The sequence below is a fragment of the Lissotriton vulgaris genome, chromosome 11 (assembly GCF_964263255.1).
Source record: "Lissotriton vulgaris chromosome 11, aLisVul1.2, whole genome shotgun sequence".
Classification (NCBI taxonomy): Eukaryota; Metazoa; Chordata; class Amphibia; order Caudata; family Salamandridae; genus Lissotriton; species Lissotriton vulgaris.
This window is the reverse complement of record NC_141699.1, coordinates 1002107301-1002133195: the sequence shown is the minus strand read 5'-3', so window position 1 is coordinate 1002133195 and position 25895 is coordinate 1002107301. Positions and strand designations below refer to the sequence as shown.

At 43.5% G+C, this 25895-nt stretch overlaps 1 protein-coding gene across 7 annotated transcripts in view; it reads right to left on the bottom strand.

The window, feature by feature from the left end:
- Window positions 1–14726: 14726 nt before the first annotated feature.
- The window catches only part of ATP13A3 (ATPase 13A3), a 486442-nt gene continuing 475273 nt past the window's right edge, over window positions 14727–25895 (bottom strand). For 5 of the 7 annotated variants that reach the window (XM_086944284.1, XM_086944281.1, XM_086944283.1 and 2 more), the window contains one exon: window positions 14727–23263. In XM_086944284.1, coding sequence (XP_086800410.1) covers window positions 23066–23263 — 198 coding nt within the window. In that variant the 3' untranslated portion in view covers window positions 14727–23065. The remainder of the gene's footprint in view (window positions 23264–25895) is intronic. The other 2 variants (XM_086944279.1, XM_086944280.1) reach the window with 1 other exon arrangement.

The window sequence follows — 25895 nt, the reverse complement described above, 5'->3', positions numbered from 1 at the left end:
ACATTAGGTCAAATAATCTTTGAACTTTGTGTTTTAATGAGTAAACCACTCATAAATCCTGAAAATTGCTTGTAAATAGACATTGTTAGCCCTCAGGCTGCATTGTAAAAACAATAGCATAGAAAATGAAACCATTTTCAACAAAAAAACTGGCACCGTGCCTTTAAGGCAGCCATGACCCCAGGCTTCCCATCATGCCTCAGGGGTGACAGTTAGGTCAGTTGTTCTTTCCGGCTCCTTCAGTCAGGACCCTGGTGAAACAGCTCCTATTAATCTACTAATTTTGCTTTCACTCAACGTCTTTTAGACATAGGGTGTTACTGAAACCTTTTTTAGGCTTAAAAAAGGTGTTTTTCCTGTCAAAGATGCCTTCTCTCTTTGACAAATGTTCTTCGTGTGGAAGGAAAATGGCCAAGACTGACACTCATTCAGTGTGTATCCTGTGCCTACCAGACTCTCATTCCTCTAAAACCTGTGAACACTGCCAGGTTTTAACTTCCAGGACTCTTAAAGACCGTGAGAGGATTTGAGTTTATGGGCTTTCTGAGAGAGGAAGATCTCCCAAGAAACAGAAAAGTCGGAAGGCGCGGTCGACGTCGAGAGAAGCCCCGACTGGTTCACATTCGACGTCGGGATCGGCGTTGGAGAAGCAGTCGACGGCGACAAAGAAGATGTCTTCAGCGTCTACATCTAAGGTACCTCCGCTACAGTCAGCGTCGAGGGATAGGTCTCCGTCGAAGCAGAAGAGCTCGACCGTGAGCCACCTGACGTCGAAGCAGCATCGTCATGCTACGACGTCGAGGCATTCTCCGTCGACGCCGGGCCATCGGCGTTCGACGTCGAGCCATCCTCCGTCGACGATTAGCCATGGTCGTTCGGCGTCGAGGGAGCCTCTGTCGACACATCATCGGTCGACGTCGAAGCAGCCAACGTCGACGCCTGGTCAAGAGCGGTCGACGTCGAAGCGGCATTCGGACTCGAGGCACGTCCAGTCGCCGACAAAACAACGGCGATCGGCGTTGAAACAGCCTCCGTCGACGTCGAGCAGACAACCTTCAACGGCGAGATGCTCCACGTCGAAGGACAGTCATCGCCACCCGAGGTCGACGTTGGAAAAATCACGGTCGATGTCGAGGGAGCGTCTACCTGCTCGGCGTCGGTACGGCCACCGTCGATGGATCAACAAAGATCCAGTGAACGGAGCGCTTCGTAGCCAGAGAACACTTCTCCTGCAAGATCAAAGGAGAGGTCACCTTTGAAACAGGTGATTCAGGACAAGGAAAGTGACTCATTGGGCCAGGCTCACGTCCTAGGACCGCAGTTGGGTTCTCCAGGTTCAGCATCGGCTGCGGAGGTGGAACAATCTCCGGTGCAGGATCATCCTGCCAAGAGAAGGAGGATCGCAGAAGAGAGATCTCGGTCGAGGTCTTCCTCTAGATCTCTAGTGAGTCTTTCCTCATCCTCCTCCTCATCTCGGAGTAGCAGATACTCGGATGGACAAACCTGAGCATCGGATAGGGAGAGGTCCAAATCCCCTGCAAGATCGCAACAGGATCAAACGGATCAACCTCCACGGTCACGTTCACCAGTGAAGGATCCCATCCACAAATCTCCTACTATTCATCTTTCCCCAAGGTGGAATAGACCTCTTCACCACTGGGCAAAGGACAAGGAGACGGCAGATCGTCTAAGACGGTATCGAGACCAACCTCTTCCCCGTAGGGAACGGTCTCGTTCTAGGCACTCAAGTAAGAGAAAATCTTCTCGTCACAGAGAGCGATCTCGTTCTAGAACGCGTTCAAGCAGAAGATCCAGGTCCAGGAGGACACGTAGCTCTTCAAGTTCTTCGAGAACCCGATCTCACAGAGCGTACTCTCCGACCCTAACAAGCAGTCCATGCTCGAGGATATCTCCAACTGAAGATATTTTCTCGTTCCAAGATATCTTGGGCAGAGGAGCCCTGAAGCTGGGAGTGCCGATGACAGCTCCGCAAATCAAGACGACTGTCATATTTGAAACCCTGCAACACAGAACGGCACCCAAACCGTTGTTGCCGTTGGTCCCGGGTATAATGGAACCAGTGAATGAAGTCTTCCTCACTCCGGCAACGGTGAAGTCCGTTCCAGCGAGGATTCTCAAGAAGTATCGTCCTCCGGAGGAGGATCCTCTGTTCCTCAAAGCTGATCCCCCACCAGATTCAGTAATCATTGCAACGGCAAGAAAATCCAATGCGGTAGCTTCCTCATCCACGGTACCTCCGGATAAGAATAGCAAGGTGCAAGACTCATGGGGAAGGAGAGTTTGTAACACCTCAGCCTCTTTCCTCAAAGTCTCCAATGTGGAAGCGCTGCTCGGCAGGTATGATAGAGCTCTGTGGGTCTCACTTCAGAGGTTTTCTGCAAAACTTCCTCAGGAAGGTAGAAAGGACTTTGAGGAGGTTCTGATGGAGGGCGGTCAAGTCTCCAATCAGATTATAGGAGCGGCGGCAGATGGGGCAACGCTGGCTGCGCATGGCTATGTGCATGGAATCACAGCAAGGAGATCCTCTTGGTTACGCCTCACAGCATTGAAACCAGAGGCTCAAGCCAGAATCCTAAACCTTCCTTTTTCAGGCACGTCTCTTTTTGGAGCGAGTGCTGATGAGGAGATGCAACGGATGAAGACCGAGTTGGATACCCTCAAAGCCGTGGGGCTTGAGAAGAAAAAGGAATTCCGAAAGAAGTTCCGTTCGAACAACAAGGGTTCTTCGAAGCAGAGGGTTCAAACCCCTCACTGGCAGAAAGGCCAGAACCAGCAGGGCCAGCAAAAGTCGCAATACAAAGGCAAGGGCAATTCCAAAGGAAATGGAAATCAGCGCCAAGGCAACAACTTCAATAAATCTCAGCATAAGCAATGAGTCTTCACTTCCCCCAGCGCCGTTACCCACTCCAGTGGGGGGAAGCATTGCGCATCACAGGACAGAGTGGCAGGCCATTACAAAAGATCAATGGGTGTTGTCTACGCTGCAGAATGGGTACTGTCTTCGTTTCCATCGTCTACCTCCACCCGTTTCCCCGATGTCAACATCAAGCCACCAGCTACAAAGGTTAAAAAAGGAAGTAGCGACACTCCTCGAAAAAGAAGCCATCGAGAGAGTTCCGGTGTCCCAAAGGAGGAAAGGAGTGTACTCGAGGTATTTTCTGGTCAGAAAAAAGGGCCAAAAGGAAGAATACAGGCCCATTCTGGACTTAAGAACACTCAATCTGCATGTACGAAAAGAAAAGTTTCGCATGTTGGCGCTTCACCAAATATATCCACATCTCAGGAAGGGGGATTGGATGTGTTCGATGGACCTTCAAGATGCGTACTTCCATATACCAATACGGCCCGATCACAGGAGATTCCTTCGATTCCGGGTGGGGACCTCCCACTACCAGTTCAAAGTCCTTCCGTTTGGGTTGAAGTCGGCCCCCAGGGTGTTCACGAAGTGTGTCGCAGTGGTGGCGGCAGCTCTACGCCGCAGGGGAATCTTCGTATACCCATACTTAGACGATTGGCTGTTGAAAGGTCCAACTCCAGGCAATGTAAGGAATCAATTCCAGACATGCATAGAACTTTGTCAGCGTCTAGGACTGCATGTCAACTACAGCAAGTCTGTCTCTCAGCCCACTCAGAAGATCCACTTCCTAGGAGCTCTGCTAGACTCCGAAGTAGGTAAAGTGTTTCCTTCGAAGGAGACAGTTTTCGATAGCTCTCAAGTGCCAGCAAATTCTTCTCCACAGGTCTCAGAAAGTGCGGAAGATAGCCTCACTCTTGGGGTCGATAGCTTCCTGCATCTTCCTAGTACCGAACGCCAGACTTCGGATGCGTCCTCTTCAGCAGGATCTGGAGGACAAATGGGACCAACACCCAGATCGATGGGACGATCGGATCACTTTGTCGGAGGTAGCTCAATCTTCCCTCCAGTGGTGGACGAAGAGAAAGAACATGCAGGTGGGAGTTCTCTTCCATCAACCTCCTCCTACACAAACGATCATCACAGACGCATTGTTACAAGGATGGGGGCGCACATGGGTCCCCTACAAGTGCAGGGTCTGTGGTCTTCCAAAGAAAGCACTTATCACATCAACTTGCTGGAATTGAGAGCGGTTCACCGGGCTCTCAAAGCGCTCCTTCCCTCGCTTCAGGAGAAAATGGTCTAGTACAGACGGACAACACCACCACAATGTACTATTTGAACAAGCAGGGAGGAACACGCTCAAGGACGCTGTCTCTGGAAGCTCAGCGCATCTGGCATTGGCTTCTGGCTCGCAAGTTGTCTGTTCAGGCAGTCCACCTCCCAGGAGAGCAGAACGTGAGGGCGGACGCACTAAGTCGGCACTTCGAAGACAAAGAAGACTGGGTTCTCAACGACGAAGTGCTAGACGACATTTTCCAGTCATGGGGTCATCCTTCCATAGATCTCTTCGCAGACGACGTAAACAGCAAATGCCCAAGCTTCGCCTCCAGGTTCTATCGACCAGGAACAAGAGGGAATGCTCTTTTAATCGACTGGTCAGGGCAGTTTGTGTACACCTTTCCACCCTTTCCGCTGATACCGAAGGTGGTGAGCAAGCTGAACCACTCGTGCACAACAATGATCCTGATTGCCCCCGACTGGCCGAGGCAATGGTGGTACACGGACCTACTTCACCTGTCAGTGTCTCCTCACAAGAGGCTTCCATGCAGGCAGGACCTGTTATCGAAGATGAACGGGAGAATTCACCATCCCAACCTTCCGTCACTGAACTTGGCAGCATGGCTCCTGAGGTCATTCAGTACGGCCATCTAGGACTGCCACAGGACTGCATATCCATTCTGAAAGAAGCACGACGTCCTTCCACAAGACATTCTTATGCATGCAAGTGGAAGAGATTCTATATGTGGTGCATGCAGAATGGTCACAATCCGGTAAAGAGTCAGGAAGAAGCAGTTCTCCCATACTTGTTGTACCTGACTAAAGCAGGTTTGAAGTTTAACTCCATTAAGGTGCATTTAGCCGCTATAACAGCTTATAGGCGATCACCTTCACAGACTTCTTTTTTTCATCTTCCAGCAGTAAAAGATTTCCTGCAAGGTCTGAAAAAGGTGTACCCTCCTGTACGGCCTCCTACTCCGCCCTGGGAGCGGAACCTAGTCCTATCAAAATTGATGGGCCCTCCTTTTGAGCCCATTCATAAAGCTACTTTACAGCATATTTCCTGGAAAGCGGCTTTTTTGGTAGCGATTACGTCAGCCCGTAGGGTGAGCGAAATTCAGGCTCTCTGTACTAAAGAACCGTATACAGTGTTTCATTTAAACAGAGTGGTGCTCAGAACGCGCCCTTCTTTCCTGCCGAAAGTGATATCAGATTTTCATGTCAATCAGTCTATCTCTTTACCCACTTTCTTTCCTAATCCCTCTACTCCAGCTGAGAGGGCGTTACACTCTTTGGAACTGAAAAGGGTTTTAAAGTTCTATCTGGACAGGTCCAAGTCTATTCGACATTCTGATCAATTGTTTGTTAACTACGGATCGATCAGAACTGGTCATGCAGCGTCAAAACGTTCTATCTCCAGGTGGATCGTTTCATGTATCAAGTTTGCTTACCAATTGGCGCAGAAGCCTCTGGGGGGTACTCCTAAGGCGCATTCCACTAGAGGTAGAGCAGCCTCGGCGGCTTACCTGCATGATGTGCTCATGTCTGAGATTTGTAAAGCGGCGACCTGGAGGTCTGTCCATACATTTACCAGACATTACTGTCTAGATTCTGACACGAGAGCAGATACCCAGGTGGGCCAGGCCTCCCTGAGGAATCTGTTTAACAGCTGAGGATTTGGCTGTTATGATTTGGTTGGGTCATGTACTTCTCATTTACCTGCAGGTGGTTGAGGGGCTTGCTATTCTATTCAGTGCTTATGACTATTGATGAGGATCCCCTGGAAGAGAAGGATTAGTTACTTACCTGTAATCCTAGTTCTCTTCCAGGGGTATCCTCATCAAAGTCATAAGCAACCCACCCGCCTCCCCAGGTAAATGAGATTTGGTACTGTTTTCAATCTTGTGGTTGAGCCCTGTCTTCAGGGTTATGCAAAGAACAACTGACCTAACTGTCACCCCTGAGGCATGATGGGAAGCCTGGGGGTCATGGCTGCCTTAAAAGCACGGTGCCAGTTTTTTTGTTGAAAATGGTTTCATTTTCTATGCTATTGTTTTTACAATGCAGCCTGAGGGCTAACAATGTCTATTTACAGGCAATTTTCAGGATTTATGAGTGGTTTACTCATTAAAACACAAAGTTCAAAGATTATTTGACCTAATGTGTTTTCTTTCCTTTTGCTTCCTAAATAATTGCAGTACATGTATATGTGTTTACATTGTTTTTTACCCTCAGTTATGGAGCTGCTTTGTTGTGAGAAAAATAATATATGTACATACATATATGTGGAGCGAGATATATGTGTTTTTTACATATATATTTTTATATTGTTTCCGGGGTCCCGCACATGGGCGGGAATATTCAGTGCTTATGACTTTGATGAGGATATCCCTGGAAGAGAACTAGGATTACAGGTAAGTAACTTATCCTTACAATGCCTACACAACCGTGACCTATGAACTGTCATCAAAGAGCCGCATACAAACCTGAAAGGTAAAATTAGAACTTCTTTTTTTGTGTAGTTAATATTTCCCCAGTCTTATTATTCTAATGTTGCTATAAAGAGTTTGTTAGGGCTGATATACATTTTAATAAGTAAAGCCCCCCAACGACAATTACTGGGGTATGCTTTAAAGCCTGTGTTTGTGCTCCTCCAGACCAAAACTCTCTTAAAACAAGTCCACCAGTATGGATGACGTGGTTCCTACTTCTAGTAATCCTCATTGGCTTATGTAACATTCCCTATAGTCTGAATTACATAATTGTATTATTCATTTCTGTGGGCATGATGTAAAGTACTGTAACACCCTACACTATGAGTAGCGCTATACAACCAATGAAGTGCATATGAGAGAGGGGCTATGGAGATATGAGGGGCACTGGTGGAGGGTGGTAGTGAGGGAGTCTTAGGAGGAGGTCATGACAGGGAGAGGCTACGGAGAGATGAGGGGCACTAGTGGAGGGTGGCAGTGAGGGCATCCGAGGAGGGGGTAATGGGGGAGGGAGGGGCTATGGAGGTATGAGGGGTATTGGTGGAGGGTGGCAATGACGGAATCCAAGGAGGTGGTCATGGGGTGTAGGGGGGCTATAGAGAGATATGGGGCACTGGTGGAGGGTGATAGGGAGTCTGAGGAGGAGGTCATGAGGGAGAGAGGCTACATAGAGATGTGGGGCACTATTGGAGGGTGGCAGTGAGGACATCCGAGGAGGAGGACATGAGGGGAAGGGGCTAGGGAGAGATAAAGGGCACTGTTAGAGGGTGGTAGTAAAGGTATCTACGGAAAAAGAGGTCAGTTGTGGGGCACCAATAAAGACTTTTGCACCAGCGCTAAAGCCGGTCCTGTCATGGCCTTTCTGTTTTTGTTTATTTAATTAGCAGTAGGGTCATTAGGACCACTGTGGAATATATTTTAAAGTGTGTGCTAATTGTTTTTTACTGTTATATTCAATGATTTTAGCTGGGGGGTAATTTTCCTAATTTTTTTTTATCGGGAAAAATTAAAATGGAGTCAGATGGGGGATGATATGGGGCTCGGGCCCAACGTCAGCTGTGAGCTAGGGTGCCCGGGAAATAAATGGTAGAAAATGGATAATAAGGCTGGGAAGGGAGTGTGCTGCAGAATACGGGGTCTCTGCAGGTAGTAATGAAGAGAGACTCTCCCTGAAGACTGGCAATGAGGGAGGCTGAGTTCTGTTACTTGCATTATACTCCCACCTCAGAAACCACCTCTTCCCATCAAAGGGACCTCACATGGGATACATTTCAAAAAGAAAAATGAAACGTTTGTTTCATTTTTTAAGAGCAGGCATTGGTCTGTGGGACCACTGCCTGCTCTTAAAAAATATTTTTGCATGAATTCACAAAGAGGAAGGGATCCCCTGGCGACTCCTTCCTCTTTCCAAGTGGGTTGCCGCCTACTTGAAATAGGTGGCAAACTGCGAGTGTTTTGCAACTGCAATTGTGGTTGCAAAACCATGATACATACAAATGCGGCTCACTATTAGGAACGGACGCCCTTGGAACGCCCCTTCCTAATACAGTCTTGCACAATAGCGTTTCTACATGCCAACACCCTTTTTTGCAGTCGCAAACGGGCCAATTGCCCGTTTGCTACGGCAAAAAAATGGTTGTACATCTGGCCCTTAGTAAGCTAAAAGGCAGGTCTGTTATGTGCGCCTTACTTGTGGCTTATATTCTTAGTGCAGATGAAGCACTATTATAGTAGACTAAATCAAACAGAAAATATGTTTTTAAATAAACTGTGTTGGGTGATAGCGCCCTGTGTGGTGTTGGTGCTCACTCTCAGCGGTATTAATCTAATTTGTAAATAGTTGCTTTGGTGCTCAAGGGAGGGGGAAATCACCCACACCCCTGATATGTGACCCCTAAGGATCTACCTTACAATTGAGAACAAGCCCGAGAACTCACACATCAAATGATGTACGAGTGCTCGGGCTTGTTCTCACAGAAATTGTGTTTGTACAGTGCACATCTAGAACACTTGTATTTGAAGGTGCCATCTTATGTGATGATGAATAAAGGAGGCTCATGGAAATAAAGGTTTGGCTAGGATAACACAATTTGGTCAAGAATGGAAGCCAGGATTAATCCCAGGATTTCAAGTTTCACATTGTGGAATTTAGCAACTAGATGCGTGTCTCATTCTCCAGCATTGTATTACATATTAATGCTTTATCTTTCATAATTTGACTGATTTAGCACATGAGAAAGGAGCTCATGGAAACCTATGTATGGAGGAGTTTATCAGGGAGTTTCCAAATAATAATAGGTTACCTCTATGACTGGACTGCTAGTTTTGAAATGGTTGGTGTGAAAACTGCTGGCAGTTCTCAAAAATACTCCGTTCTCTGTTGTCAAATGCGTTACTGTTTTTCAAGAATTTGTATCTTTGAAAGAACATCGCAAAAGAATGACAAGAAAGTAAAATGTATTAAGTTACATTTGTGCAGAGAAATAAGTTTTGGACACATTGCAACAAGTAAATAGCCAGCCTCTCTATTACAATGATGTCAAGGCTTTCGTGTGGTAATAGGGACTTATTTAATCTTGAACTATTACAATATGCTTGGTATTCAAGTACCTGTATTGAAGGCTGGCCTGCTGAAATTCAAGGGTTTGCAGTTAGGTCCAGACATCGCACTTACTTTCAAATAACTCTCCACATGCTCTGTATACACTCAGAAGCAATCTGTTGTATCATGTATCATGGTGACTGTTTGCAAATAGATATGATGTAATCTAGGGCTTGTAGGCTACCGCCAGAAGTAACAAACTGGGCCCGCAGTGCAGGGGCGGCTCCTACACTATGGCGGAGAAGCGTCGCCCCACTGCTTCTCACAGTGCGAGAAGCAGAAACATAAAATGATGATAACTTTCAGTTATTACCATTTTATGTTTGGTTGCGGGTGGGCGGGGCTGCTCAGCGAGCAGGGCAGGAGTGGTGCGCCCACTCCTGCATGCGTAAAGACTGTTTAGTCGGCCCTCTGGCGTCGCCCAAACCAGTCATGCACACTCTGTCCTTCTCCATTCTGATTAATTAAAATTAATATTATTACATTAAATCCCAGCTCGACACCCCCCCTCCGCCCCCCCCCGGCTGTGACTGCGGCAGTGGCCCACCTGAAGGGACCCTTGGCCCACCCAAATAAAAATTCCTGGAGCGGGCCAGGTTGGTGGGGGGTTCTGGCCAAATCGGAAATTCTGTCTCCTGGTATCCCCGCACAAAATCCGACAAACCTGTAATGATGTCCCATGAGCTGAGCAGTGCTTAATTTGAGCCGGTGAGGGGCCACTAGCGCCTATTTCTGGGGACCACACTTTTTTTTTCCTCACCTGATTTGGGCCGAAACACAGAACAGAGGGAGGAAAAGAACAACGGACTACCCGGAACCAAGGGAGAAAGCAGGGACTGGCCAGAGCGAACTAAAATGAAAGCAGTTTGGATAAATGAAGTCAGAGGTGAATTCAAGACTACGCAGCCTTGGTATTCGGCGCGCCGATGTTGAATAGCGCCGGAGGAGGGCTTCCAAGCACAGGTTCGGGCAAAGGCACTCTGTTTTTCAAATTAAGCACGGTCTAATTGGCTGATTGCCAGAAGAAGAAAATGACTAGTGGAAGTAAGCACAGTGGTCACATTTATCGCGACAAACGTTAATGGTAATAGTAGATCAGTACAAAGGAAACCGTGGTGAGTAGAACATCCTTTTTTTGGCATCAGGAGGTAAGCACTCAGAATGGATGTTGAAAACACCGTAATTAACGTTCAATTAGCCTTCACAGAATGTAAACATCCTGCCTCCTATCGTGGAGATCTTTTTTTTATTTTACTTACTAGAAGCTTCCATCAGCAGTAGGAAGGTTTAAACATTTCACTAGCTACATCCGTACCATGGTTCAGAGTACAATGAAAATGGGAAACACAACGTAAACACTGCATTGAGCAATGACCTCTAACATGTTCTTTTCAAAGTCACATTAAGGATAAACAGGCAACCCATTGTGCCTCGACTTCTAAAAATAGATATTTTGTCATTCATTCAGAATTTTCGAAGTTAGATACCATCATCAGTAACATACGGTTACAAGTAAAAAAGTAGGCGGCGTTAAATTCACTGTTTCTGTGACTTAAATCTTTACAATCAGTAAGCACCACACAGGACTCTAACATGCTGTAGTTGGAGGTCACAAAATACAACCTACCTCCAGAGTCACCTCGGAACACAAGGTTTGGGCAATTTTCTTAATTGGCGAGCTGCTGTGAATCCGTCATTTTCACATGAGTCAATTCTGACTAAAGTGACTAAAAACAAGATGGCGACGGGAGGTGGTAATTTGACAGTGGTTTATGACCCGCCTTGAAATGACTGACCATGTGAATCATAGGCAGATCACCTATGGGCTCATTTAACTGGCTTCCGTGAGCCATTAAGAATGGTCGTAACAGATGACTATTCCGATCAGTAAAAGTATCCAAGTGTTAGGAATATTCTAATTAGCTATTGGCAGCATATCAGAATCCTTCTAACCCACATATACACCTCCCTGGACCAGGTAGGCGCGGGCAGTCCAAAGCAGGTTTTTACTTTGATCGAGCAAGAAAAATCACCTTTTCTACGTCGATCTCACCAGACAGTTGCACAAACTGTCTGTTAACAAAAGACCTATTGACAAATTACCACGATCTTACATGGTTGCTTAACGACATTCATGGTTTATCTTTGGTTGGTGTTATTGTCACTTTCATTTGCTTGCTTCTCATTTGACGACTTGTCTGGTCTATCTTGTGTATTGGAGAACAAACAATACTGGTGTCCTTCCACTGCTCATGTTCAGGGAAGTTTATATTTTTTTACTCAAGCACTCAACAAGAGTGCATGTCTTTTCCAGCAGTCTCAGTCGTGTGCTTCTTTCTCTCCACCAACTCAATGTTGCTCTCTCTCGTCCGCCGGCTTTTCTCCCCATTCACATAGCTCGTTTCTTTCTGTTTAAGCACTCCACGAGTGCACATTCTCTAGTCGTCTCTCTTGTGTGCTTCTCTCCCACTTCCTACTTTATGTTGTTCCCTGTAGTTTTGTCTCCCCCCCAATACTGCTATTGCTTGTCTGCAGGAGTCTCTCCCTCCACCCCGGGCTTTGTGTTGCTCTCTCACCTGTGTACTGCTGTGTTCTCTGCCTCCTGTGCTTTCCCCCGCCGTCCATGTGCTGCTTTCCCCCATCTTTCCCATACCCACTCCTCTGTTAATCCCACCCCAACAGTCCTTTTTCTCTTGTTGTTTTAGCGCTTTAGACCTTTATGTGCATTTGACATGGTCGATCATGGGTTTTTGGTGGACCGTGTGGGAGTCGCCGGTATATGGGGCCTGACTGGTTTGTTTCTTTTTTTTAAAGGACCATTCCCAGTCGGTCAAGTTATCTCCCTTTGGCTCTCCCAAGGTCCAACTTACTTGCGGTGCACCTCAGGGGTCGTCTTTGTCCCCACACCTTTTAACTTGAACATATGTCCCCTAGTACATTCTCTAAAAAATACATGTGGAGAAGTGTGGCTCACTGGTTAGAGCGGCAGACCCTGATGCAGAGATCTGACCCGGGACCAGGGTTCAATTCCCGTCGCGGCAGGGTCTTGAGCTCAATGTCCGCGGACCCGATAATTCTTGCCATGGTGCCTACTCTAATCATGGGTCCCACTCTGCAACTCTGGGCAATAGCTTGCTTAATCTCCACACTGGCCCTAATCGCGAAGGATGCCTGGCTTCACCTTGGGGAGTCCAGGAGTGGGCGCCTCACAGGAACAGGCCAGGATGGGTTCCTCAGCGGTACAGCGCGGGGACACACTGGCTAGTGTAACCATGCGCTTTATAAGCTCAGTTACTTACTTACTTACATGAAGGTGAGAATTTACAACTATGCAGCTGATATGCAACTAATCCTCGCTATCAATAATTCACCACATTCTAAAATGATCTTCCAAAATACAATGCTATTCATTCATGAGTGGATGAAGATTACCCAATTTAAATCAAACCCTGATAAGACGGAGATCGTCTTAACTGGAGGCATGCATTACCTATGGAACTCCCCTTTCTGGCCAGTAGCAACGGGCAACTACCAGCCTAAGAACTCAATGATGAGTCTTGGAGTTCTTGTTGACAAAAACTTGTCCATGAAGCCTCAAGTAGGGGGGGCAGTAGCCTCCTCATGTTTTTTGCAGCCTTGGAACATTAGAAACATTGTTACATTCCTTAACTCCGAAGCTCTTATCCAGGTTGTCCTCGCATTAGTCCTCTCGTGGTTAGATTATGCAAAGTCACTTTATCTAGTCCTCCCTGAAAGCCTCACTTGGGGATTACAACTGGCACAAAACCAGGCAGCCAGATTAATCTACCAACAACCTAGGAAGTGCTGCATCACCTCCCCGATGAAAAAGCTTCACTGGTGGCCATTAAAACAGCGTACAGCTTTCAAGACTGGATGCATCATTTTGAAATCTCTTTACAGTAACAGTCCAGAGTTTCTGTTGCCCTATTCAAAAGTACACACCCAATCGTAACTTGTGGTCTACTCACCTTAACTTCCTTACTACTCCCTCCTTTAAGAAGAGACTTGGCGGTTCCAGATTTTCTGTATTATCCCCCGCTTCTGGAACTCGCTCCCACTTGGCATTAGAATGACTGCCTGTTACTCCAGTTTCAGACACCTTCTGAAAACATGGCTCTTCACAAACGCATATGAATGAAACAGAGAGCAGTAAGTTATGTTTCTGTATTCAGTGTTAAGAAACAGTTTGGTATATTTTAGCCTTATAAATATCTATTAACATAACATAACTGCTAAGAAAACAAAATTGTTTATTGACCCCACCAAGTAACGTCCATCATCTTGGATCAGTAAATAAATCATTAAAACAAATGGCACCTGCATCATACTGCTGTGTAAGCATGTGTTTGCTCTGTGGGAGAACTTTATGAAAAAAAAGAAATATATATATATATATATATATATATATATATATATATATATATATATATATAAAAGAGGAAGAAGGCGTATTTCACATGACTAATTTTCATCAAATCTTCGCCCTATTCCCTACATAACACCTCCAGCTGTTTCCTCTTCTTCGGGGCAGGAGGGCGTTGGCGCACTCTTTCTTCAATAAACCGGCTTTGGCCCCAATAACTTCTATGGCTCTTGTGTCACTGAAAGACACCAACGCCTCTCTCACTGTCGTAGATTCCCTAATCACTGAAGACTTTACTCAGCCACCCTCTCATTACCCTGCTGTAGAAGGGGCAGACAAGAACAAAATGCCTCACAAACTCAATCATAGACCTCCTGGCATATCTGGTATATTCAGAAACAGTTTCCCCTACAGTCCTTTCCATCTTTCAACTGCAGCTACCTAAACAAACTCTGTGTACATTGTATTCCATGGGGAGGAGGTTCACAGGATCCTGCATAAGTATCCCGGTATTAATATTAATATGATGTGCATCAATGTCAACCACCTCTATAACACCCTAAACATGGTCATTAAACTCTCACTTTCCTTTATCATGAGATTTCTTTTTTTTAGTTAACTCTGAATGTGTTTGAAACCCTTTTAAGGTCTACTTCCGCTAGGCCAACACCTATTTGACCAAACCAAGTCGCCCCAACCAGTTCTTTCCTCTCACAAAATGAAAATGTCCTACTTCCTATTAGTGGTATTTTTTTTTACTACCTAGAAGCCTCCATTACCAGCCGTAAAGGTTTAAAAATGTCACCAGCCACATCCGTACTATGGCTCCTAATACAATGGAAGAGGAAAAGGACAATGTAAACACTGCATTTAGCATGGCCACTTGTGAAAATGTGGGACACAACAGACAAACAACCAAGCCTTTGTGGTTCAGCAAAGAACATTTACAGTAGTAAAAAAGCATTCCACCAGAGTGACCTCACCAGGCAGAAATGACTTTGCCATGATACTCTGTTAAACAAGTAGACACCTTAATCAAATACTTCTGTCAAAAACAATCTGTCAAAAGTCTGAACAGATAAAAAGCACACATTTTGCTCATTAAGATTTTTATTTCAAAGAGCGTCAAATAAAAAATTACACTTTAAAAAAAAAAAAAAAAAAAAAAAGAAGCTTTACATTTACAGTAATGTATGCAGACATTTTTGGACAAGAGGGTACCTTGAGTGTATTTGTACTCCTTTACAAATGCAATATCACTTTCGGAGTGGCCAATCAAAGTGAAATACAAGTTCCCACAGAGGAAGTTTGATGGGTTTCTAGCTCTGAAAAAAGCACAATTCTTTTTGTGCTCTGATGCTAGTAGCAGAAACAGCTGATGCTTTGTGGGCCGCAAACATTTGGACATGACCTTGAAAACAAACTTTAAATTAGTCGGCTTGAATTCAGTTCAGTGACTAGTGAAATCTTAGCCGTAAAACGACAAAGCAAGAGGTATGCCACCTTATTATCAAGAGCCTCTGATTAGCAAGTCACGCTGTCCAGTTAAGGCAACCCATGTATCGCCAATGGAATGTACAAGGGCCATGTATTGGTCATTCAAGACATCGGAAATCTAAAAACAATTGTTTCCATTAGGGACTGCTAATAAGCGAGGAAAAGATGTGAGAAAAATAAGGTCAGATCTCTTGGGCAGGATCCTTTCTAGATTTTCAGCATAACCACAAATGATTATCATTTAAATTTAATATAGCCTTATGCCAAGGGCTATGCCAGTTGTTAAAGGCCCTGAACCGGAGTTATAGGCCTGAGCTGCAGGCAAGGGCCTAAAGCGGGGGAGAGGAGCTTTAACAGCAGGCATAGCCCGAGGAAGAAGGGCTATTAGAACATTCCACCCACCGAGGGTAGAATGACCTAAATTAGAAAGGGAGAAACAGTAGGACAAATGTTGGAGCAGAAGGCTTGTATCCGGCATTATAAGCCCGGAGGTACTCCATTGTCTTCAAAGGAGCTTTCAACATTCAAATGTTCTATTATATCTAAATGTATTGCGCGTAGGTATGCTGAACATCTGGCATGAAACCGTCCCTCGTCGATATTTCCCGGGCACTGCTGATGCATAGTAAAGCAAAGGTGGGAGCACACAAATACATATATTCTCACCATCAGTTTAACAACACTGACTGATCTGGGAAAAACTAATTGACTTGCAAAATGTTTTTAAAAAATTACACTGCAGTGAGTCAAGGATACTACCATACGTGTGTGCAAAAACACACAAACTATTATTCATAAAATCTTTGACAAAACAGATTAGCAAAAACCTAACAGCAAAGCACAGAACATAAATAAAATAAATTAATGGCAGCAAATTGAACCCAAATGGGAGTAGGAACATTAGCATGTTTCAGATATAAACACACAAAACCGGATCTTTGCTTTCAGTTGGGGTTGTTACTTTAATTCAAGCATTATTTGCAGCAGATTTTACAGTTGAGGCTTTGTGCTATAAACGTGTTTGGAATTCCAAACCTACAATAACAAAGACAAATATCTGAAGAGAGAACATTTTTTGTGTACAAAATTACCCTGAGGAGGATATGCAATATCAATATCTTGCTATTCATTACAAAACATTTTTAACAAAAAAAGTATCATTCAATAATTTTCATTAAATAAAATGTTATCCTTGGGAATGGTGAAGCAAGCATATAAATATTAATTCGGCAGTATATACAATTACTAGTAAACCAAATAAAGAAATGTACACATTTACATTGTTATCTGCATATTTTCTAAATAATTAAGAAAGTCTAAACCAGTCTTCAGTGATGCTGAACTACACAGTAGAAACAATTATTACCGGTAATAGACACTACTTTGATTTTATTTGATTCACAAGCCTTTATGAATACTTTTCAGGAAGGTTGCCGACGTAGAGGCTCATTTTGACTCATGTTTCTTCAACTCAACATCTGAGATGCCTCTTTCTTGGCAGTTTCTACTTAATATCTGTTTTGTATCTCCACATTCTCCTTGGATGGAATTTTAGCATATACACAAGTTTAAACAATGCTAAATGCCAGAATGAAACAGCTTATTTCTTGCGGGCGTGCTTCTCTTAACTATGATAAATCTCGTAGATAAATCCATCTTGAAAAACCAGAAACCATAGGAAGACGGCAGGCAGCTGGAATTACTTTGAGACAGGGCCAGGCCCGAGTGTCAAGGGAAAAAGATGTGCATGGCTATGCTGAAAAGCATATTTCTCATCAAATCTAGCCAACAGAAACACTGATTTTGCAGAGGCAGTCTTTACCTCCTGCAAGTTCAGTGAAAGTCCAGGAAGAATAGGATCTTGCCAGATTCTGAGGATCTCTACGAAAGATAAATTTACATAAATATAATTTATACTCATTTACATTATCTGCAGCTATCCTAAAAATCTGTCAAGGATCTGTCCCCCTTGGTCTTTAAGATGGGCACCCTGAAATGTACAACAAATTAATGTAAATGTATAAAAATTACAGTCAGTATTTGAGCTGATAATACAGCATGACTCCAGACCTCACAGACTAAAGCAGGGCACCCCTGATTAAATATCAAGTGTAAATTCCGAACATGCTCTTTAACCAGATCCGTGGCTGAGCTTACAATCAACAAATTACATTTTTTTTTATCTCAGGAGAGATTGCCACCAATACAATGCCCAGTGACTGCAGTAATGCAGCAGCTAAGTAATTATACAGAGACATGCCTGTTTTTGTAGAATGGGAAAACAACTACTAAGGTGGTGTACAATCTAAGACAGATATGTAGTTTGGAGCAAGGCACAAACACCCAAGTTAAAATGGGTGGCAAGATTGATTCAATTTAGTAAAATTATCAACCTCTGTACATCACTGTTCTATGTAACCTTAAAATAAAAGTCAGGGAATAACATTTAAAAATACTAATGTCTTCACCATTTGCTCTTTTTGGGCATACAGTATAACTTACTCAAAACCAGCTGTGAATTCCAGGTGATGAGCAAGGGCATTTTATGTTACATTTCTCTTTTAAACAATGATAATGGTGACACTGGACACCACAGTGCCGAAACACATGGGAAAGCTGCTGTTATGGTAGCCCAAGGAAAAAGAATTGTTGAAGGCGTGCATTTACCATACTGAGCAAGAAAGGATACTCTGTTTAATGGCTTAGTAACCTAACTCCAATAACAGCTATTTCCTGGGGGCGGAGTTGAGGGATACAATAGAGGATATATATGTTTGGTGTTTAAAGCATTAGTGCATTCGTTGGAAAAAAGGAGCAAGCCAACTATCTATATGAAGATAAACATAGGTAATGCACTAGTGCAATGAGGTAGACCATTATAATATACTACGTAAATCTAAAAAAATAGAAGTGCAAATTAACTGACATGCGAGATAGATAATGCTCAAATCAGGCTCCTGGGTTATCAGAATTTTAACCACTTCAGTACCGATAGCAGGTATAGGTAGATTATGAGGATGTTGTAAATCACAATCAATGTAGCTCTTCTTCTTATAGTACACATGATCATACTGCAATGAGATTTAATACTCTAGCATGACCTTAGCTATACATCGAGCTAATGCCTTGAGGGGCAGTGAGCTCCATGAATAATAAAGGAAACTACAGTGCTACAGAAATTGGTAGCCTATCTAGCTTTTTCCAATCATCTATCTCTAGGCAGGCCACTAATCCTGTGCAAACGGGTGGGTGAAAAGACACTTCAACACTGCAATTCCTTGAAGTCCTTAAGGTTTTGCCACTGAAGCATCCATTCGGCCTAACTCCCTGGTCCTTTAAGGTAACTGACATAATACACAAGAAAACGGGTTGAAAAGCACTATTTTCCAGTGCAGATGACAAAATATGAGTTTAACAGAAAAAAAGGTACTCCACGCCGTTCATCACAAATATTCAGAGGTAAATACAAAACAAACACTATTTGCAAACTAGTGCTTCAGGAGACGGAGCGCCGTAGGGTCCTTTAGTGAAGCAGCATATTGTGCCGCTGATGGAGTGGGCAAATAAGGATGCCTACATAGGTCGCCGCCTGCAATGGGCGAAATACACGTTTTCAAGATGGAGTAATCTAGAAGGACAATAATGCCACTTGCTGCTTTGTCAAAACAGGTAAGTACATTTTCTGCGTACCTCTGAAATGTCTCAGCACAACCACATCTCAGTCATTTGCTAGGATTGTAGGTAATGTAAGGGCGTCAACTGAAGCAGATTTAACATGTTGGAGGCAGCAAACAAGTGAAAGAGATGTAGGATAACAAACGTGGAAAAATACCACACAAAATACTGTTCACACTGTTAAAGAACAACCAAGGTCTTCAAACACTTAAAGGTCTACATGTGACAATCAGATTTTGAAAATGTTAGAACTTATGCAGATGAAATATTCTGTCATGACCAATGAGATGCAGGTATGTATCACAGCTCAAGGTCAATGATGCATAGCATTATCAAACTCACTCTTTGAAATCTAAGAACGCATTTTCATCACCTAACAGAACACACATGTTCTTCAAATTTCTTAACGTATACCAGCAAGGAAAAATCTCAAAAATGTTCAGCTATAGCACAATACTGTACAGACATGGTGGAAAGAAGCCTTCATTAACTACAACTGTCAAATATAAGGCTGAACTGCCACTGTCAGAGGCAAATACTCCAAGCATGCTATCCACCTACATGGGACCATAGATGAGGTGAATGGTAACATTTCAGAAATACAGTGAAGCAGTGAAGATGGATTCTTTAAGGTGATTGACAAAAGTCTCCATGAAATGGATTTAATTACATTCCACAATGTAATGTTGCTCTATAATGTTCCGCCGTACTCACAATTGTGTCCGCAAGTGAAAGTCGGACATTAACACGTGCAAAGATGATCTGGTGCTTATGGCTTTTTTTCCTGTGCTCATAAATGTAGTGCTTTTTATCAATAAGAAGCAAGCTATGCACAATGTAAAATTACACTGAAAGGTGAAATGACTATTGTTGCCATGAGTGTTCAACTTAAGCACAAATAAATAATTCACTAAATTGGCTATTAAACAATGGACAAGTATGACTAAGCCAAAGCAAGTGATGGATTTATGAGGTAATCATTAACAAAAACTAATGAAGAATTATAAAGATACAACGGTACAGGTAAAAAAGAAACAATCAATTAAAAAGACAAGACAAACGTAGAAGTACAGTGTTTACATCTATTTTGTTCAAAAGAAAGAACGTCTACCAAAAACTTGCAATTCGACATATATAATCGATTTTGAAAGCGTTCTCCATCACACCACATACTCCTTCCCCCCAATTAAGGGTAACCAGCATTATTGCTTTCGTTGAGCTCCCTTTCAAAGCTTCACCTTGTAGGGAGACTTCTTATTCCAGGCTATGTTTAGTTTCTCTCTTAGAGATGTGATGTTTAATGCTCTATTTCTAGAATGTCTCTCTTAAAGGTTATTTTAAAAAAAAAACAGCGCCCCATTTTACACCATAGTTAAAATGGAACTTATGGTTTATTTTGCACACCAATGCTACATGCAGCTATCCACAACTTGAGGCTTATAATTAATGTACAATGCTTAAGTGCAAAAAACTGCACCTATAATAGAATATTGCGTCCTAAAAGCAGATTATATACTCCCTTTCAAATGGATATCTAGTGGAATTAAGAATAAGAACTGGCAAAATCAAGTTTCGCATTATAAAAGGAAAAAAGTGTATAGATTCCTTTTTAGTCATTGCACATATATGCAATGCCTTAGGAGTGTGCTCACAAATATGGGGCCCCTAATGCCTACATGGAAGTCTTCACAAGCCTTTCATGCATCTATTTATGGGCTTTTAATAGGCCTCCTTTTAACAATAAGACAACCTCTGAAGTTACTAATGGCAAACACATTTAAGAAGGGTAACTACTTCATGAAGAATGCAGACCAGCTATGCAAGCCACTTGCAAACTTGGAAAAACAAATAGGGTGTGATCTAAAATTCGCTGATCACTCTTGATATTTCAATTGAGAATAAGAGGTTTATCTTGCTACAGCGAGACTACCACACAACATCATGCATTCGTATTAAACTTGCCTTTGGCAAACAAACATCGATGCTAGGATTATCAGAAGAAAAGCACTCAAAACTGCAGACCATAAAATGTCAGGTAACAATGGATGCCAATGTGCTACTTTATCTCCCAAGGAGCAAAGTAACAAATTAAAAAAAGATTCGGGTCAAATTAAGGACATGGAGAGGGTTAAAGGTATGCTTAAAGAGAGAGAAAAATAGTATTAAGGAAACATTTAAGGTCAGGCATATAGTTTACAGTAAGGGTCAGGGGCTTCTGTTAGTATTGTAATTTGGTGACGGTATAGAGGGGAAGGGTTTGGACAAGTAATAGGCTAAGTGTCAAACTTTTGACATTGCGAAATTGTTAAGAGACCTTTTACCACAGTTAATCAACTGCAATCGATAAACTTGTGGTTATGGTCTCTTGATTATGGGGTTAGTTATTGCAGTGAGTTGTATTACAACATTCTTCATTTTCAAATTTACACATTCAGCCATAGTTCCAAAGATTGTTGGGCCTTTCTGAACCAGACAACACATTACATTCAATCACATTATTTTTAGAGGACCAATGTTGATCTTTCGTATTAGCTAAAGAAAGACCTTTTATGGAACTATGTTAAGTAACACAGGTTTTATGTATTTGTCACATCATCAATCCATCCCAAAAATTTAAATGAAGCCTCAACTTGCCAAGGAATCACACTTTTCATTTAGCAGAGAAGGTTATCTTCAATATTGGGGCAACCCACAGCTGGGAATTGCCGTTAAGTCCTCTTGTAGCTTCCTGTTATCAGACCAAACAAAAAAACTAAAAGAAAAGGTTCTATTCAGGAAGCACGTTTATGGGGTTAACAAGTTACATGCTGCATTTTATAGGAGGAGACTTCCGATTTAAGCATCAATGTGTTTCACTAAATTACTTGGTACCAATAACCAATTCCATTCATTCACAAGAATAAATCCATGAAGGCATTTTAATGCCTTCTATGCTTTCTATGGTAAGAACATGCAGCAGTTATTTCTTGAATTAGATGGTTCCTTCTTTATGTTCTAAGCTTAATTCATTTACAAACAAGTCACTTTAGTATTAAGTGCGATATACACAAATACATAAATATATAGGCTTTGATGGTATGAGATTAACCATGTCATTCAATGATAGGCTAAACGATATGTGAATTAGAGCAATATTCATTGATAATTAAACAGACATTTCCCAACTGCAATATCTAATTTGACTGTCAGCCAGTTAAGATTATTATGTTAAAGTTTAAGAATAGTATTTGAATTGAACAACAAAGAGCTACAGTCATCAGTATATGTGTAGAAAGGATCATGGGAATTTTCCAAGAAGGACTTTTTTAATCAATTTGCATCAGGTATTGAAACGAGAGAGGCTGGATTGGTCACACCCTCCGCAAGACAGCATCAAACACCCCCAGGCAAGTCCTGACCAGGAACCTTCCTCTTTTTTCCCTTGAAGGCCAAAAAACACCATGCGCCGAGGCCTCCAGGCTGACTGCAAGGAGATGGGTTACACCTGGAGTCAGACTTAAAGAAAAGCCCAGGACAGAGGTGGTTGGAGAGTCTTGGTTGACGGCCTATACTCCAGGAGTAGGCATAAATAAGTAATTGAAACGAATACGTCATCCCTGTAATGAAAGAATGTAATTTAAATATTTCCTCAAGGACTTATTAAAAAACATGGGAGATGTAGATCTGAAATGTTTCAATGATAAAGGGGAACGTGAACAATTATATTCATTACAAGCTTCTGGCTATGTGCGTTTGTAAATATATAAATAAAAATGGGTATTCTACGTAATCAATCGTCTCCGTGGGAGATCAGTTCTTTTAAAACCAACAAACTGTGAAGAATAAGAGTGACCAGTATAACCACCAATCATTTGCACAGTGACTAATACAGCAAATAACTCCTTTCCTTGGCTCCATCTTTGGAGAAATATTGGTTCATCAAAGCTTGAGCTACAACATTAAATGCTGGCAAGAAAGTCCTGCTGTGATTTACTGAAGCACCTTACACCAAGTAAACCTTCAAACAGTGCAGAGCAGGTGTCAAAACAATGAGTTTTGATTAGGCAAGTTTAGCTTCAAGTACACCCATGCGTCTGTTTTCTAGTTCAGGTTAATTGATTTAACACTTTAAAATCGAAGTTTACCATTGGACATGAATTTAAAAACTGTACATTTAAAAAAATGTATGTATAAAGATTTAAAAATAGTTTTGTTTACAAATTTTATCAGTTTACTTTTCTTCTTGCACTTCAGTAAACAGGAGCAACTGTGAGTCACTGCTACGTAACAGTGACTATTTGAAAGGAGCTGTTTTCCTGAGGGTGAGTCTTTGCTTCTGTAGTAGTTCTAGGTTTGGGTGGCCATTCTGGATCCACCCGCAGTTCTTGGGCCAAGTGCATGTATTTGGCTTTTGGGGTCTTCTTTTTACAGCTGCACAACCATGAAAAAAAGGGGCCTGTCCAGCGGTCAACACATTCCTAGTGAAAAAAGAAATAAACAGTTTAAGCACATTAACAGTGAAAAGAAGAGACTTGTATAACATTTTAGGAACGCATGAACAAGTTACTTACTTTGGTAGCACCTTATCTGGTAGAGACTATCTAAACGCAGGTTCCTTACTGTAGAATATTTCCCAGGCGCCAGAATGGATCCAAAAAATGTGAGCATTGCCTCCACTTTGACATCAACGTACGTGCCAGATGTGACACGTGTAGTGCTTATATAAGTGCCGCCCCAGCATGCTGACTTCAGTTCTTTTCTTTCCGTGCCATCAACACAGATCCAGAGAGCTACCTCTGTCCACTGTTTGGACAACTTTTTCAACATTTTGTTGACCTCTTTTTGAGACTTTGTCTCCCAGTGTGCGAGGGATGTCACTCACAAAAATCAGTGGGGTTATATCTTGTAGTTCCTGTCACAGGCAGGGCAGATGTCTATGACAGACCCCATTTGGTTTGCCTCTGGTGCTTGGAGCTGTGGCACGACTTTAAGGCCTGTGAGGAGTGCTATGCCATGAACTCCAAGGTGCTGGGAGAAGGATCCCTGAAGCTCCTGGTTACTCAATAATGGCAGATTCCTCGTAACTCCAGGTTCCATACTTGTGGAAGGTCCTAGGCCCACTCGTGGAGCCATTCAAAGTATTTTCGCTCAAATTAGTTGGGTAAGTCACATACATTTTTTTTTTAAAGAAAATCAAAGAAATCCAAGCAGTCAAAGCACTCTTCAAACTTTGTTTTGCCAGTCCAAGTCATCAGATAAAGTGTGGAAGCATCATCATCACTCTAGGCCCCGCTTCGACACATCAGCCCTGAACTCTGGGTTCGCTGTGCGCCTCCCTGAATTTCCTGATGTATCCCCCTCTGGCTATGTGAGTTTTAGGAGGCCATCCACTTCATTTTTGGAAAGGTCGATCCCTCTGGAGTGCCTTTGGGCCCCATGGGATGCGAGGGTGCCACCCCTCGATTTCCGGCACTGTGTCTGGCCTCAGTGCCAGTCAGGCACCCTGGATCGTGACCGGCTCAGGCTGCGAGACCGTGACCCTCCCTGAAGCCAGTTCCAGAGACCTAGTTCCCAGCAGCACGGACGCCGTCATCATACCAGACTCTGATACGGATGTCTACTCTGGTGCCAGCCAAAACTCAACCTTCCGTTTCAGTCACAGCATTCTTTTCACGACAGGTCCTGTAAGGAGTAAGATTGGGAAGGATTCTTATGACTACCAGAACCCCTTAGAAGAGTGCAAGGACTACTGGTATGAGGAAATGTCAGATGCCAGGGGTCTGGACACCTCCCCAGACACTGGCTTAGTCTCTCCTCCTAGAGGGGCTAGAGAGGAAAGGGCTTCCTTTGCCTTGATGGTGAGGATGGTAGCTAAGGTCCTGGAACTTACGTTTCCCTCAATGGCAGTGAAGAGGAATGTCTTCACAGAGGTGGTTTAGCCGGGTGTCACCCCCAAAAGAACCTAACCTTCCTTTTAATGAAACCCTCATAGATGTCCTGCTCGGGGCATGGGCCAAGCCCTGCACAGGGGCTACAGTGCACAGGACGTTGTCCGCTGCCATCGCCTTTCACCTGGGGAATCAGCTTGCCTCACCCATCAGTCCACCATGGATGGTCTGGCTGTCCAAAGTTAATCTTGGAGAGTTCCCTACCACACCACCCGATAGGGAATTCATGAGGCTTGATAGCTCTGGCAAGAGGATGTTCTCGGATTGCCGCTTGGGCCAACAGACCCCCACAATCTGTGATTCGGTTGCGCAAATGCTGCCCTTGGCATCGGAAAAGGATTGAGCCATACTGACCCAGGCGATTGCTGCTGGCAGGGACCCAGCTAAGTTCAAGGTTCACTGTGGACTGGATATGACTGTAGATAAATTATCTACCTGACTAGGTAGATAAATTGTGTTGTCAATGGCACTCAGACACCAAGTCTAGCTGAGATCTACTGGCTTTTTGGGGGATGTCCAGGGGTTACTTATGGAAATGCCCTTCAATGGCATCCGTCTCTTTGGTCATAAGGCAGATTCCCTGCTTGAGTGCTTTAAGGACCACTGGGCCCCTGCCCGGCTGCTGTGTCACTCTATGGCCCCACATCAACCCAAAGGTGCCTTTTGGCACTTCTGAGGGAATGCTAGGGTCTACCAGCTGTATCCATTCCCGCCTAGCCACAAAGGCCCACAGGCTTCCCAGTTCTTTTGTGGCAGTGGACATGGCTCCCACAAGCCAGAGGTCTACCCAATCTGCCTTGCCTGAGAGCCACAGTCTCAAAACCCCTTTAGCTTGCCCTGTTTGCACTCTTACCATCACAGGCAACCAGATGATAGCAGGGTTCAACATCGAATGCCCCACTGGCAGCCCATAACATCAGACAAGGGGGTATTTCAAATTGCTGAGCAGGATTACTTTATCCCTTTATTAGAAACTTCACCGCCCATACCACCTCTCCCTGCTTCGTCAGGATGTGCAGGTTCTTTTGGATAAAGGAGCTATTGAGAGGGTGCTAGCATCACAAATAGGTCAAAGTTGCTACTCTTGTTACTTTCTATTAACCAATAAGGATGGAGGCATCTGCCTTATTTTAGGACTGCACCCTCTCAACTTCTTCCTGAA